The 14787-nt window shown below is 46.3% G+C and overlaps 1 protein-coding gene across 3 annotated transcripts in view; it reads right to left on the reverse strand.

Moving 5' to 3' along the window:
- The window catches only part of rspo2 (R-spondin 2), a gene marked incomplete at its 3' end in the record, with an annotated part of 52474 nt that overhangs the window by 17366 nt on the left and 20321 nt on the right, over nucleotides 1–14787 (reverse strand). For 2 of the 3 annotated variants that reach the window (XM_079227733.1, XM_079227732.1), the window contains exons 2-4: nucleotides 12516–12704; nucleotides 4719–4862; nucleotides 4275–4463 (exon numbers count right to left, since the gene is read on the reverse strand). In XM_079227733.1, coding sequence (XP_079083859.1) covers nucleotides 4275–4463; nucleotides 4719–4862; nucleotides 12516–12704 — 522 coding nt within the window. Of the gene's footprint in view, nucleotides 1–4241; nucleotides 4464–4718; nucleotides 4863–12515; nucleotides 12705–14787 lie in introns of all 3 variants that reach the window. The other variant, XM_079227731.1, reaches the window with a different exon arrangement.

A 14787-nucleotide genomic window follows, 5' to 3' on the forward strand; every position in this document is an offset into this window, starting at 1 on the left:
GTCGCCCTGTTCCAGACTGTAGGTGATTGTGGTGTAAAATCACAACTGCCTGCCTTTATGTCATGTCCAAGTCCTTAAATACTGAGACCCCGTGGAGGAGGGATGAGGTGGTAAACAGGCGGGTTTATCTTCCTCTCCACATCGGTCCCGCGGAACATGTAAGAAAACTTGTCCAGGGTTTCGAATTGATGGCGGAGGGAATCCACTGGGCATCCCGGCTACACAAGAGGCAGTTATCACAGTTACAGTACAAACACAAACTGCACACAGAAGTTATGACAGACCGTATTAGTGGTGGCTGGATCCGAGCACGCAGATGACTGATGGGATGGAGGGCTTGGCCTCGATTGAGCCCTACAGCAGAAATGGTTTCTCTGGTTACACACACGGGAGATCAATACTCCCACGAAGGTCGCTAGCTCTCCAAGTACAGGTACATGATCTAGTGGCCAAAGATAATTATATGCTCCTACTTTCTTATTATTCCTCTCTCTGCTCTCCTTTTCTGCACACTGCACTGCATTGTTCTGGGAAACCGAGGTCTTAAATAGGTTTCTGTTGCCAGCTCCAACATTCGCTTTGCTATAAATGTTTACTGTTCCATAACTTCATATTGTAAAACTTCTGTTCTTGTTTTGGGTTGACTTTGGACTTGGCCGCCTCCTGGATCTACTTGCACCTACAAATCAAGCAAGCGGAGCGGCACACATGCAACTCCGGCCTGCAAACACAGAGACGTTTTGCGCCGTCTGAGAATTTGAAAGCCGATTTGTAAAAAAAAAACGGTTGGAAATTAGCCCGAGTTGCAGTGGTGCGTTTGTGTTGGACTTTAGTCCCTCTTAAATCCCAAATCAGGGATTACGTTAAGAGTGGGAGTTTGAAGGGATTTCGCATTTTAAAGTTGTTTACACAAGATCTAATGTCACTGACATGGCAGAAGCAGCTGTTGTGCAAAGATTATGGTAGGGTGGGTGGGCAGGAGACCGGGAAAGGAAAATAACTCGATGGATTGATTGGCGCAGAGAAAGAGCAACCAAACTCGTCACACCCACACACACGACCAGTGTCTCAGGACAGGGGTTTCTGGGAAATTTCTGCACGGAGATCCTTAATGGCATCAATGTGGAACAGCCGAGCGCTGCGTTATCACTCTCCTCACCTTTCCTCTCCCCTCCTCCCATCAGGAGTGGGGGGGCAGTCTGTCAATGGTGATAGCGCCGGAGCAGCTATTAATAAAGTCTCTTTATTGTTTATAGGCTGTTCATAGCACCACTCCGGGGATCCGGAGGATGGGAGAGTGTTTTACCGCCTCAAGGGTACAACGCACACGCCAGCCAAGCAGCCACGAGACGAGACCTCCTTACTCCTCTGGAGATTGGATCGTGCATCCTCCATTGAAGTATTGTGTGCAAACAAAAATTAAACAGCTGGCCTAGTTTTCCATCAACACTGCTCCGCCGTTTTTCATAATCACTTGATGTTTTAAATGGGATTAATAGCCAAGGGAGCACCTTCTTTTCTTTCTCCAAATAAATAATGCTGCAGTTATTTATTCTCACTGCCAAAAACAACAAACAAGCAGGTCAAACGATACACAGATTGTGAACAGTGATGGCGTACACGCGAGTGAGCACGCACAGTTTGGCAATGGAAGTGCGGCATTGCGCAATAGCTTGTCAAGCTATGCAAGGGCATTATCCACCAAAGATCGCAAAATGCAACCGAAACAAATGGACTTTCCATATAGAAATTCCCTTTTTCTATATTTGCCAAACTTCTGAAGTTTGCTCAAAATCAGCTCAACAGCGGAGATGGAAATAGCGCTTGTGATACTGCAGCGCCACATTTAGTGTCTGTCAGCGTGCTCCACGCAGTCTCTCCCCGCTGTTTTGGGTACAGCGTGTGTTATCAGGACAATGGTGTTCTGCCAAACGTCGAACGAGAACAGAAAATGAATCCCAGCAGTGCGAATGATATCCGGTGTTTACACTGATCAGCAACTTGGACGGAACGCATCAGACACGGTTTCCACAACTCGCCATGTTTGCTGTGAATGCCTCACCTCGTGACATTATCTGGGCTTTACTTTCTCTGCGTGTGTGTGTCTTACATATAGGGATTAGGTCTCTGTCGACACAGTGGGAAAAGAAGAAGATCATTCGCTTATTTTCCTAAACTGGGAGACAGGGATCTGTCAATGACGTAGATATGTAGAAATGCTAGCCCGGGTGATCAGATAATCATTGCTATAAATAGTGTATACCTACATGCTGCATCCTCTTATTTCCTGTCTCCACTTAATCCACAGCATCTTTACGGTCTGCAGTTATATAATCCCATGCTTATCCTAAACATTGGTGTCTGGTGTCCGGTGAGAAGAGCTGATCAAAATGTCTTAAATTCCGAGTGATCATTATAGGCACGTCTTATATTTATATTTCCTCCTGGGTATAAAAATCCATACAATGAGGTTACAGTTTCCTAAATTCTATTTAAAGACTCACTGCAGTATAAATCCTGTTATATCAAGAAGTGCTAGGGGTCTATCATTCATTTCAAAAGGTCACATAACAAGGTACTTCATGATGACCTCAGCCATATTGCAGCCCTTTCTTGAACCTCCACATCCTGATCACCTGCATTTCAGAGGGTGGCCTCTCCTCCCACAGGACCATTCTTTATTATCACAAACGGGAAGTGATTATTTTACAATGTCAGTCGTTCGAGCTTCTATGCGACGGCACTGGATCTCCTCCTGTTCGACTTCAGCAGCTTGCTTTTTTTTTTTTACATTGTATTTATTTGAACTGAAGAGTGTTGCATTTCACTGGCTTTTGCCAAGTGGGGATTTTTCACTAACGGTCAAGCGGTGGGGAATTAACAACACATGCCCAGGCCTGAAATTTACCTTTATTAAACGGGCCACCGCAGCACTTCACGAGCCCGTGGAGTCCTAAGACGCACACACTGCGACACGTTTACACGTGGCTTTTAACCACACCGCCGAGGCCGCTGATCTTCCACAGGGACGCAAGTCAGTCACTGAATAAGGAACTGCACTGAATGGAGTGGTTTGCCATGAACAGTAGCTTTAAGTAAGAAGAACACGGGGAGTCGGTTTATAAAGGACTAAAGAAGAATGGTTCTGCTATGCACTTTACACCTCACAAGAACTTCCCATCAGTGACTTCTTGAGATAATTACCGGCAGTAACCATGCGCAACAATGCCACATTTTAATTAAATAAGGTCATAAAGTTTCTTGGAAAAGGTCAAGCAGGCACGGGAAAGTCGCAAAGCGGCGCTCGGGGGTTGGGGGGGATTTCCCCTGACAAACGGGACGGGGCTTTAGGAACTAACTGCGCCATGGAATCACAGTTTCCAACCCAGAGAGCGACGACTGCCGTGGTAGTGTTGTAATACGAGAAAACATCAGGGTTTGTTTCAAGTTTATTTACACTTTCACCACTTCACTTTATGAGCCTCCCATCCAACACTCCACGCCAAAAATGGAGAAAAATCCTCGAGGTTAGAATATTTTCCTCTTTCTGTTAAACAATGTTTTTTTTTTGAAAGCCTGAATGATATCTGCCACTGTAATTGCTTCCTTATTTGGTAAATTAAATATTTACGCTTGGCCTTTCCTAATCCAAAGTTTATGAGAGAAGTTAAAGTGCATTAAGGAAAAATATATTTATTTTAAAAGCACTGCTAACTGAGCCCCCCCCGGTGTGTTTGGACCGTCTAAAAGAAATGGTTTACTTTTTGAAAAAAAAAATCTTTCCCTCGGTATTCACACCGAGAGAAATTCCAGAATTGACTTCTCATTTAATGGCCTGACATACATGCTGTGTGCACCGCAAATATCTCCCTCTGACGGGAGGAAACAGAGACGGCCATTGAGGAAACCTGCAGTTTGTACTTTGAAGAATTCCACTGGGGAGGGGAAGGGAGATGGGAGAGTGGGGGGAAAATATACCTCAGAGGAGGAGCTGGCTCGAACAAGGACGGCATGGAAAAATACTGATATTTCACACGCTGAAACACTACTGTGCACCTCAAAAAAAAAAAAAAACACGCACACAGACGGTGAAAAAACAAAGCTGAGTTGAAGGTACAAGGGTTACATGAAACAGGTGGAACTCTGAAAGGGGAAAGAGCTCTCCTGTGGGATACAGGGGCTGTTTTCTTTAATATCCACCAGAGTAGTGTAAACTCTGAAATGGACGGTATCTCTCTCACACACATCGACATATGGCTGTATAACATCCTTACCTCTCCTGCAGTGCCTCATGGCCATTTTGCACATCCTGGACTCGGCGATGGTGGGACAGGGTATTGTGTCCTTGGGCGGTTTCTTTACAATGTGCCGCGTCCGGGTCTCGAGACCCCACTTGTAGCCACAGGTTTTGTTTCTCCTGGTGCAGGCTCCCCATTCGCTCCACTGGCCTACCTCGCAGCCCTCTGCGGGGACACACAGAAACAGTGAAACCACAGCAGAGTGCAATGCGGAGGAGACTCAAAGGTCCCCGGGTCAAGCTTTAATACGGAGGCGACGGAGCTTTACTGGGATGCGAGAACCTTTTTGTGTGTGGTCCCAGTTCAACTGCTTTTTTTTGTCAAAATAAGCAGGACAAACTGAGAAGTTATAGAATACAGTGTACAGGTAACGTAAGGTGTACAAGTTGTTTGTGTACATATTTGTGTTGTTTCACGTACCTCCACACTCCATGGTGTCCTCCAGCGGGGCAAAGCCCTCGGGGCACTTCTCAAAGCAGCGCCCTTTGTGGAGGTAAAAGCCTGACTTGCACTTGGTGCAGAAGTCTTTGCTGAAGCAGGACTCACAGTTCTCTATCCTGCACCCTGGAGAAAGGAGGAGAGACAGAGGGGAGAGTCATCAGGGTCTGAGCAAGCCTCTCATCTGGAGTTGATCGGAAGCTAAGGGGTTTGGGGAATGGGGTTCTTGAAAGGATTATGTTGTCTCTCCAGAAAAAGAAAAAGCTGTCGGTGCCCTCGGTATCATTGCTCTCTGGGTTTTAATCTGCGTTTCAGAGAAAGTGTTTCGCCTGACATACATTTTATTTTTCATCTTCTTGTTCTTGAGCGAACAAAGTGTGAAACAGAGCAACAACAATGAGACAGTGAGGAATTGTGTCACGCTGACCTCTTTCAACAAAATATCCACAACATCCTACAGTCTCGATGTTTTCAACTAATGGCCACGCTGCGATAAGAAGAATACATCCTGGTAGGGCCCTGAATAGTTGCTCCAATATGTGTCTGTGTGCATAACTGAGAATACTGAGGATTACTGGGGAGTCCTGTTTTCATTAGAGGGTGAATGATGGCTCGTGATCACAATGCCGGCCAGCTGTGCGGAGGTTCTGGCCACAATATGAAAGGGGGAAGGTGGGTCGGAGGAGGGGAGGGCGAGGAGGGGACAGCAAAACGTTGAGGCGGCCTCGCCAAACAGATGCTGATGCATTTAGTCAGCGAACACGGCGGCGCACTTATCCTCCCACGCCACGCCCTGCTGCCGCGCATGACACACAGCGGCGCGCGTTTGCAAAGGAAAGGCACGACAATGTGTCACGGAGCTCTGACTCTGCAAATAGCAAATTACAACAACCACACCAACAGGACGACGCACAGGCCCACATGATTAGAAGGAGCCTCCCAAGGCTGGCTAATTTATGGTGTTCCTCAGAGGCTCTATGCGGGCCATTGTCAGGGAGCCGCGATCTATGACCTGCCGCCATCGTCACCCACCAGGTACGGTGTAATCCGCCCCACCGATCGCGTCGCACACGAGGGGGAGGGACACGAGGTCGGGGGGGGGGCGAGACATACATTAGCGCATGCGTGATTTTCCCCACATGTGAGTGTGATGGAGGCTGAGGGCTGCTCTTTTATCTGTGACCCTTGCAGGGCTCGGGGAAGGGAAGGTTCTCACAATCACACCCCTTAATTACACCATCTCCAGCTAACCATCAGCCTCCTCCTCGACATTCCTCCAAAACGAGGGGGTCCCTCCCCACTTTACTTTGAACCCTAAAGTATGGCCTCTACCCACTCACTCTGGTCTCACGCTTTCCCGACCAGTCTAAACAAACCATGGACACACACACACACACACACACACACACATACCAATCAGATATGACTTGAGATACAGACCCACTCGGGCCCTGAAGCTGTACTCCACATTCTGAAAAATGTAGATAAACTGACTGAAAATCACTGATCTCGTTGGTAATTTCCTGTGTTCTCGCATCATGCTATTAATTCAATCATCTGATATTAGTTATCTTATCTCGGTTTTTCTTTTGCTCTATTTTATCTCTCGACAATATGTATTGGATCTCTGGAGTTACGCACTGCTGTGGAGACTTTGGTGTGGAATGTTTGAGTCTAAGAGAGGCATAAATGCATTTGGCTTTTTTTTAAGCTCTCTCCCCTCATCCATTTCGTTCTGGGTGAAATCCAATCGGTCAGGCTCGGGTTTGATACAAACTAAACCCAATATAAGTAGCAGGCTAATAAATCACCAGGCTAATTGGAGAGCAGAACTCTGTTTTCCCCTTCACACTTCCCAGGCCTGACGTTAAGCTCCTAAACAAAACAGAAAAAATATATAAAAGACAAAGAGGAAACAAGAAACATCTGGCAGTACTTTCAAGCCAGAGTTGTTGTGCAATCCTTAGTTATTGACAGTAAATAGGAGCAACACAGCTGTGTGCAATACTGTATTCTTGCGGCGGCAGTAGCACTTGGCAAGGTTTTCTGATTAAAACAGAACTGTCGGTTTCAGAAATGGCGCAAATGCCCCGGAAACGTTGTTTTCTGAATAGAAGATAAGTAACAATGTCACTCTGTGAGATGGATGAGGTGGATGACACATCAATGCGGCTCCACGGGAGTGAGAATGCAGGGAGGCAAAGTCGGAGGGTCAAAGGTCATCGAGGAGCGAGGTGGGTAGGAAGGGATCACTGTGACAGACATTCATCCCTCTGTCGGGTTATCTGGCAAAAGGCTATCTGGGACAGCATGAGCTATCTGTGACACTGGAGAAGCTCCCACACTGACCAGTGGGCCAAGTGAGGCAGCTCGACCGGCAGCTCCACAAACCGATACAGGGGAGCGGGTTCATTCTCCCAGCAGGATTAACCTCTGGACCACCTTTAAAATCTCCGTCTAGGTGCCTCGGGGAGACTAATGAGAAATAATGAGGTCATAAGATCTCATTGAAGGCCCGGTGTTCCTGGGACTTAAACGCATTATCATCATTATCTCCCGGCCTGGTTCTGGCCCCCCGAATTACATCATGAACGCAGGAGGAAAAGCCTTGTGTTCCAGCTCTGAAGGAAATTTCATAAAAAGCTGTGGGTAAACTGGCACAGGGTGCGCGATTTATAGAGATGTCATCAGCGCTGCGGCAGTTCCACCATTACCCGTATCACTGTCACGACTTTTATTTTAATTTTTTGGTTGTTAGTTTGACTTTACACTTGAATTTTATGTGGTTTGCATGTCAAGTGCATTTGAAGTTGCGAGATGAGTCACAGAGCGTCACTTGCGCTCTAATGGTGCATGCTTGGCAAAAGATGTCCCTTAGCTGTGGTCTGGATAGCGAACCCACCGAGTTTATCACAGACACGCAAAGCCTCAAGTCAGCTTCAGTCAACTTCTGTTCCTCCGCAGCCTGACAGCACCATGTGAAATCACTCACTTTACATGGATATTCACCGTGTAAAGAAGAGATGCTAAAAAAAATAATCGCTTTGTGAAGACGAATCTCTCGTGTGGGGTTTTGTCGTGTCATCTGAGCCGGAGGGCGGGTTGTGAGACCGCTCATCAGCCTCATCGAGAGAGAGCTAACCAGAACCAATGTTTCGCAGCAGGAGTGTCCATGTTGTAAAGGGCCTGGCAGTGCGAGGGGGAAAACAAGCCCCATTTTTCCATCCCTCGCCTCCAAGCTGAGTCAAATAGCTCTGACCTAGTCTCTAGGCCCCGGGTTTGGCTGACATGGAGGCTTTGGCTTGCTCGCTGCCACCCAGCCATGTCGTGTGGAGCTGCAGATGGCAGGAGTTCATGGCAAAGGCCAGACCTGCCATGTTCTTCCCAACTCCCTCCGTGCTGGCTTTTCTTTTCCACCTGGGTGCTCCTCCGCATGACAGCGTAGAGAGCCAGGTGAAGCGGGGGTGGTGTTCCTGTCAATCAGCATCCCCCAGAGAGAGAACGGCGATGACAGATGTGTCAGCGGTCCTCCAAGCTTCTCCACTTCAAGGAACGCAGTGTGTGATATGCCCTGACCTGCCCCTGTATCTGCTCGTCCAGCTCCAGTGTACACACAGACAGCTCAAGCTTTTCAGACAGCGGTCAAGCACAGACAGTCAGTCCGTCCACTCACACGTTACACCGTTTGCTATGAAATGCAGAGTGGTGAAAAATAACCCGATTCAACACGGGAGCCAGGCTCGGTTTGGTGGGCACATTGTGTTGTCTGGCAAATCTGAAAGTTAGTAAAGCTGTGATGATTGAACGTCTCTTGGTGAGGTGCATGGGCCAAAAGCAACTGGTCTTTTTGTTGGTTAGTCTGTGCAATGGAAACACCCACAAGCTCAGAACCAGAGCGAGAAGTTGAACGAGAGACATGGAGAGGCTGCCAGCGCTGCCGGCTAAAGGTTGCAAAGCCCATTTCAGGTCCTTTTTAGAGCCTGGGTACCATTTTGGCCGGGACCCATGGTGCACGGCTCTCATCCACCTCCAACCCAACCAATTCCTAGGATGTACTTGAAAACTGAAACGATCTTGGAGAAGTCGCATCCAATCGCTTTCTTCCTTCCCCAAATTGATGTGACAAAGCAGAAAGGCATAAAACAATTGGATTTGGTAACTACTTTCCTGCTGCATGAGAACTGCAGTAAAAAAATTACCGCTGACAGAGGAGTCTCCAGTGGCACATTAGACTGGCACTGACGGAGCTGTGATATTTAAACCACGCTTCCAGGATATTGGCTATCCCTGTGTGTGTGCGTGCGTGCGTGTGTGTGTGTCAGTGGGGGGCCATAATACACCCCGAGGGAGGAAAGTTTAAATGCAGCCTTGCTCCTATTCTGACCCTCTCAACGCATTCTCTCTTCTAAAAGATGGCTCTGATAGTCACTTTTCAGCCCATAATTCTTTCAGCAAGAGAGCCTGCCTGTGATACAAAATGACAGAATATGCTTTGGCTTGGGAACGTATGTTAAAACCGAGGTATTATGAAATGTGACTGAGGCGAGAGCATGACTACGCCGCATTCACACGGATTTGGCTGTACATAAAGCGCCACACTGTGTGACCATTGCTACAAATCTTCTGCGCGGAGCGGCGGGTTGACACTCACAGACACTGGTGCAGGGCCTCTTCTGGGCAGCTGATAAGAACCCCTGTGGATAACGCTGGAGTTACTGCATAAGGTTTATGGCTCATATCAGCCCGTCCATTTGCTGTTGAAAGGAGTTCTTGCAAAGCAGAGACCCAATGTAACATAATAATAAACCAAAAAGGTACTGCTAACGAACCGGCTACATCTGAGTAGTTCATATTGTGGCTCCCATGTATCGGGCCTCTTTAGAGGCCAGCTGAAGTGTGTCTGTGAATGGGCTTCCAGTTATATTATGTTGCGATTTCTTTACTATGACTTTTTTTTTCTTCTTCTATGTTAGAAAGTACACTATTAGATAATGTTCTGTGATTGAATAGAGACAGCCTAGAGTTGACCTTTTTGTATACATTTTGCCTTTTTACATGTGAATATTGTAACGTATTGCGCTGACCTGTTATCGATCAAACGCGTCATATTTCCTGCTCACAGAGTAAGAAGTGTATTTATCCCTTCTCTCCAAGCATGCCTCTCTCTGTCACATGCCTCGGGAGGCCTTTCAGGAAAAATAGAAAGTGAGGTTTAAGCGAGTGGCTGAGCGTACAAGCCTCTTGCTTGCTCTGGTTTTCCTTTACCCAGGCAGTCCACGCAAAAAATAATTCTTGAATGAGATAAGATCACACAGACAAACGCTGGTGTAATAATAAGCAGCTGCTCCCTAAGTGATTTCAGAGCCTGTGTTTAGAAAGATCATGATAACAGAGACATAATGCCACGTTCCAGGGCCCTCTTTTGGAAACCAGCAGCACACGGCAGCTCTGACCGCGTCGGCGGAGAACCCCTCACCATCATTTGTCTACTTTGAGCCCTCGCGTCAACTCACAAATAATATTTACTGACCCATCAATTAGCTTCCAACCCAGTGAAATATCCGCTCACGTGTACGGGTTAGTGAAAATGACATGCGGAGCACAGCTGAGAATGAGGGTCAAATAGGGAACTGGATTAGAGAGCCATGATCGAGGCAGCGATCACTTCAAAGTAGGTCTCGCTCTGAGATCTGATGCTACGTGACAATACAAGATGTTTCTCTCTGAGCAGTTGGTACGGAGAGGGATTCAAATTAACTTGCCGCACACATCAGGATCAGTTAAGTTTAAAATCCACATGCATGCGGATACTGCGGTTAGGCTAGCAGGGTTTACATAAAAAAATAAAAATAAAAAAGACTCTTTACCAGAGAACAAGATGTCTTTCTCTTGCAATTCTCTGAGTCATACAAATTGGGTGACGTGACTGGCACTGATTATACGAGCAACTGAGAAGGGATCCCTCTCCCAAATTTGCAAGAGATGAGTGTAGAGCAACATAATAATATTTTTATAATATTTTTTCTCCACGGTTAAGGGGTTTGTTTTCCTTATCCTGAGCGAGGGTAGAACAGGACAGCGGATGTCATATGCTGTACCGATTTGAAAGCCCCCAGAGGCAAATGTGTGGGTTTTTATATTGGGCAATAAGTTAAATTTACTTGACCAACACAGCATTTAAATAAGAAAACTTTAGAGTTAGCGGGAGGCTCATTGCTTGGTAACCCCAACTTAACACTTAAAGGAAGATATACACCCTCGTTAGATACATCTTCCAGCGCTACCTGTACCTGCACAACTAAATGTGAACACGCCCTGATGTCAAATTGCTAGATTTCTGAGTACTGAAGTTTCAATTTTCTAAACCATCCACCACAAACTCCCAACATGCAGCTTTGAAATGCTTTTCATTTTCATAATCAAATGGAGCCAGCGGACGATTGGGTGAGCATAATGTAGCAGTTTTTTTTTTCTTCCTGCGGTTGCTACATGCTCCCATTATTGGGCCTAAAGGTCCAGACGCTTTCCTCTGGGGCTTGCGTCTGTCAGGAGTTTGGCTCAGGGAAGCAAATGAGTTCAAGTTTCTCTCTGTTTTTTCATATGAAACACTCAGCCAACACCTCGGGCTCCGTGTAAAGCTACAAAGGCTCCCCCTTTCTCTTCGAGCATATTCCATGTTAAAATAAGGTTATGAGAACGGGGGCTACATGAGGAGGAGAGGGAGACATTTCACTAATTGAATTCTTTAATTTTTTTTCACCCTTTCACGAGAATCATGAGAACATGTTAACGTTTCGCTGTTATTGTTTGGAGTTAAAAAATAATATTTTAAACAGTAAAACATCATTCAGAGCGTGTGAGACCGAAGGTGTGGTCCGTCTCAAGTTATTAAAACCAAAGAGTATTTTAACCGAAAAACGTATGGTGAAAAATAACATTTACTTCTTTTCCTGCGAGCCACAAGAGTAACACGTGTAACAATGAGACTATTATAAGACTATTAGCCATATATCTAACATTGTTTTTATAGCTGAAACCATAATTAAAAGCAAGCCAAGTTTGGAATTAGACCATGTTTGCCTTTCCTCGCAGTTACACTACTAATCCTCAGGATTAATGCTTTGCCGCTCTTAATGCTTTGTTTTTTTCTTATCAAATTTCAATGAACGCACAGTTGGAGGATCTGGACTCTTCAATTGTGACTGGCTTTCTGTTCAAAGTCAAAAAACTACTCTGGCTGCCAAAAAAAAAAAATTCACACTGGCTGGTGAAAGTCTCGATCCACAAGCCAAAATAAGTTAGTTTCATGCCCAAATGCAAATATATAATCATCTTTGTAGTTCAGATGCTATTGAATGACATGGCCAAAAGGGACGGTTTTTACATGTTGCTTTCAATGTGGTGATACAAGTCTCTGGAGTAGGTTTGGCCGACTCTTCGGTGCTTCCTAACCTTGCATTTGCATCTGGATTTCCAGCCTTCAAACATCCTTGTGATCGTGTAGGATGTTCGGTATTGTAGGGATTGTTAAAGAGACATGAGAAACATCCTAGCTGGAGTTTGCGGTTCAATCCCGAGAGAGACGCTGCTTAAACGATGCTCCACTGCTCCCATCCACCTGTGTGAACAGATGAGCTGTCCAAATTTTGAAGTATGTGTGTCTCCTCTGGATAATTGACAATATATCATGTGTTGTTGGGAAAAAGAGGGAGGTTGAGTGGGTGGGGCGCTGGGAGAAGCGTGGGGGAGGCAGGGTGGGTTAAAGTTGAGGGTACTTACTGGAGCACATGTTGAGGTCGGGGCTGCGCATGCCGTAGTATCCGGCCGGGCAGTCGTGAAGACACTCCCCGTACTGCCTCATCCTCTCCCTCCGCAAAAACAGGAAGAGCTTCGGCTGGCAGTTTACACAGCCATTGTCCCTGGAGCACACCGAGCAGCCTTTACAGATGGGGTACGCTCCATGGCTAGCTGCAGGACAAACACAGGGGAGTAAGCAGTGAAAGGGGATTAACAAGACAGAAGTAAACACGTGAAAGATGTCGGCATGCTTTGACATAAGAGCGTGTTGAAGAGTCAAGCAGTAGTCGAAACCCCCAACACACTTTTTATGTAGCTTTCTGAAATGGCAATCCACTAAGGCTCGCGATTAGCCGAGTGTACGGACGAGAGAGCGGGGTTCCTCTTTTTTATTTCCGGCCCCCTTTTTCACTTTTCTCACGACTACTTAATTTTGATTGTTCAAACTGAATGCACTTATCTGACTTTGAATTGCCATCATCATTATCCCCCTTTCTATGACAGCAGGATCCCCCCCTTTAAATGTGGTTGATTCAGACACACACTTGTTCAGTTGAAGCACGCTCCAGCCTTTAGCTTGAGCAGTAACGCCTCTGAACAGCCTCACAGGTTGATGTATCGGGTCATGCATCTACCAATGAGAAGGATAACGGTGGGATTTGTCCCTCCTTAACAGGTGCAACCGAGCTAACAGGAGACTCAGGAAGATGTCGCTTAATTAGTCCTGAGAAGAGGTCTAATCAGCCACATTAACTGAAAACACCTGTGTGGGTGTTTGTTTAGAGGCTTTAACACAAAAAGAAAAAAGTTGCACGACAACTACATTTTACAAGCTGCCCAATTGACAATGACCAAAACAATGAGCGTACTTGTCCTTTATCTTGACCTTTCAATGAGCAACCAGTGCGATGACCGTCGTCAGTGATCACCGAGAACATTAAAATCAAAATACATAACAGGCTTTGCTAGGCTCATGAGTTTTTTCACATTCCCCGGCAGTTTCCTTCTTTCTAGCTGTGCGTGATGGTGACATGAACCCGGTTACAGTTAAGAGTTAGGGTCCTACGAGGATGTAGCGATGTTTAAATATTGTGTCAGCGCCATGGTTAGTTTGTTCTACAGCCGCATTGGAATGATGATAACATGGTGGTTGAGCAGGCCGTTTATTCTGCACTAGAACAGAAAAGCAGAATTCTTTCAGACCGGCGTATCATCCCTCATGTGGGGATGACCCGGACTTCACCCGATGACAAGGACGGGGTGAACTGGAGGCAACAGACTCGACTGTGGGAGGGCTGACCAGCAGAAGACAAGCCGAGTACAAGGCTAAAACCAAAACGACCATAATAGATATATCAGCAGGGTATTCTCTAATTCATAGTAAAAAAAGTCCAATTCAACAATTTGTCATTCATGCAAACACTGGCTCCCCTCTCGACGTTCGAATGCTGATTGGTTATGAATGTGAATATTGCATTAATTCTGGTCAGAGCTGGCCTCCTGAACGATTGTGTTGAGACAGCCGATGAAAGCCCCAAAAACCGCAGTGGCTCTGGCCTCGGCTTGAGTTGCATGCGGAAGACAAAGGAGCCAGTAACAAGACAGTCCATTCCACAATAAGTGACTATCAGTGTAGACTCCTTAGTGTCCCGTTTGCAGGAAAATGTCCTTGGGCGAAACCAATTTCTCCAAACAAGAGACACTTCAGTTGATCTAAGCCGAGTCTTGAATATCACAAGCAGGGACCGGGTAGCGGCGGCGCTCATTCCGAGCGACCTACCACAATGCTTAATAAAACACTTTGCCGCAAACTGGACCAACCCTGAGAGACGGAGTAGAGCATGCCGGCGTTACTGGCTGTGGACGCATATTAGATTCCTCCACCCGCCCCAAACAGATCCACCCAGACAAAAGGGAGTGCTAAGTGGGCCCAGAGCAAGCATCAGTTTGTAATCATGTGAAAAAAACAGTCAGCAACTGTCAGATTTATCTTGTTTTTTTCATTTCTTTTGTTGGTGTGCTGGGAGACGCTGACTGTGCCAAACTACACTACTTCTCCTGAAGCCGGGGTGGATGGAAGTAAGATTAAGTGCTAATAAGAATATGTCTTAGGGATGAGGTTTACAGCGACACTCCATCGATCACAGAGCCTGTGCATCGCACAGACTGGGGATTGTTCATCTCCAGTCGGCATTCGCTGCGTATGACACATGAAGGAGAAACCCTGAAATTGGCTGCTCTGAATCTCAGATGG

This window comes from Taurulus bubalis (genome assembly GCF_910589615.1).
Source record: "Taurulus bubalis genome assembly, chromosome: 12".
Classification (NCBI taxonomy): domain Eukaryota; kingdom Metazoa; phylum Chordata; class Actinopteri; order Perciformes; family Cottidae; genus Taurulus; species Taurulus bubalis.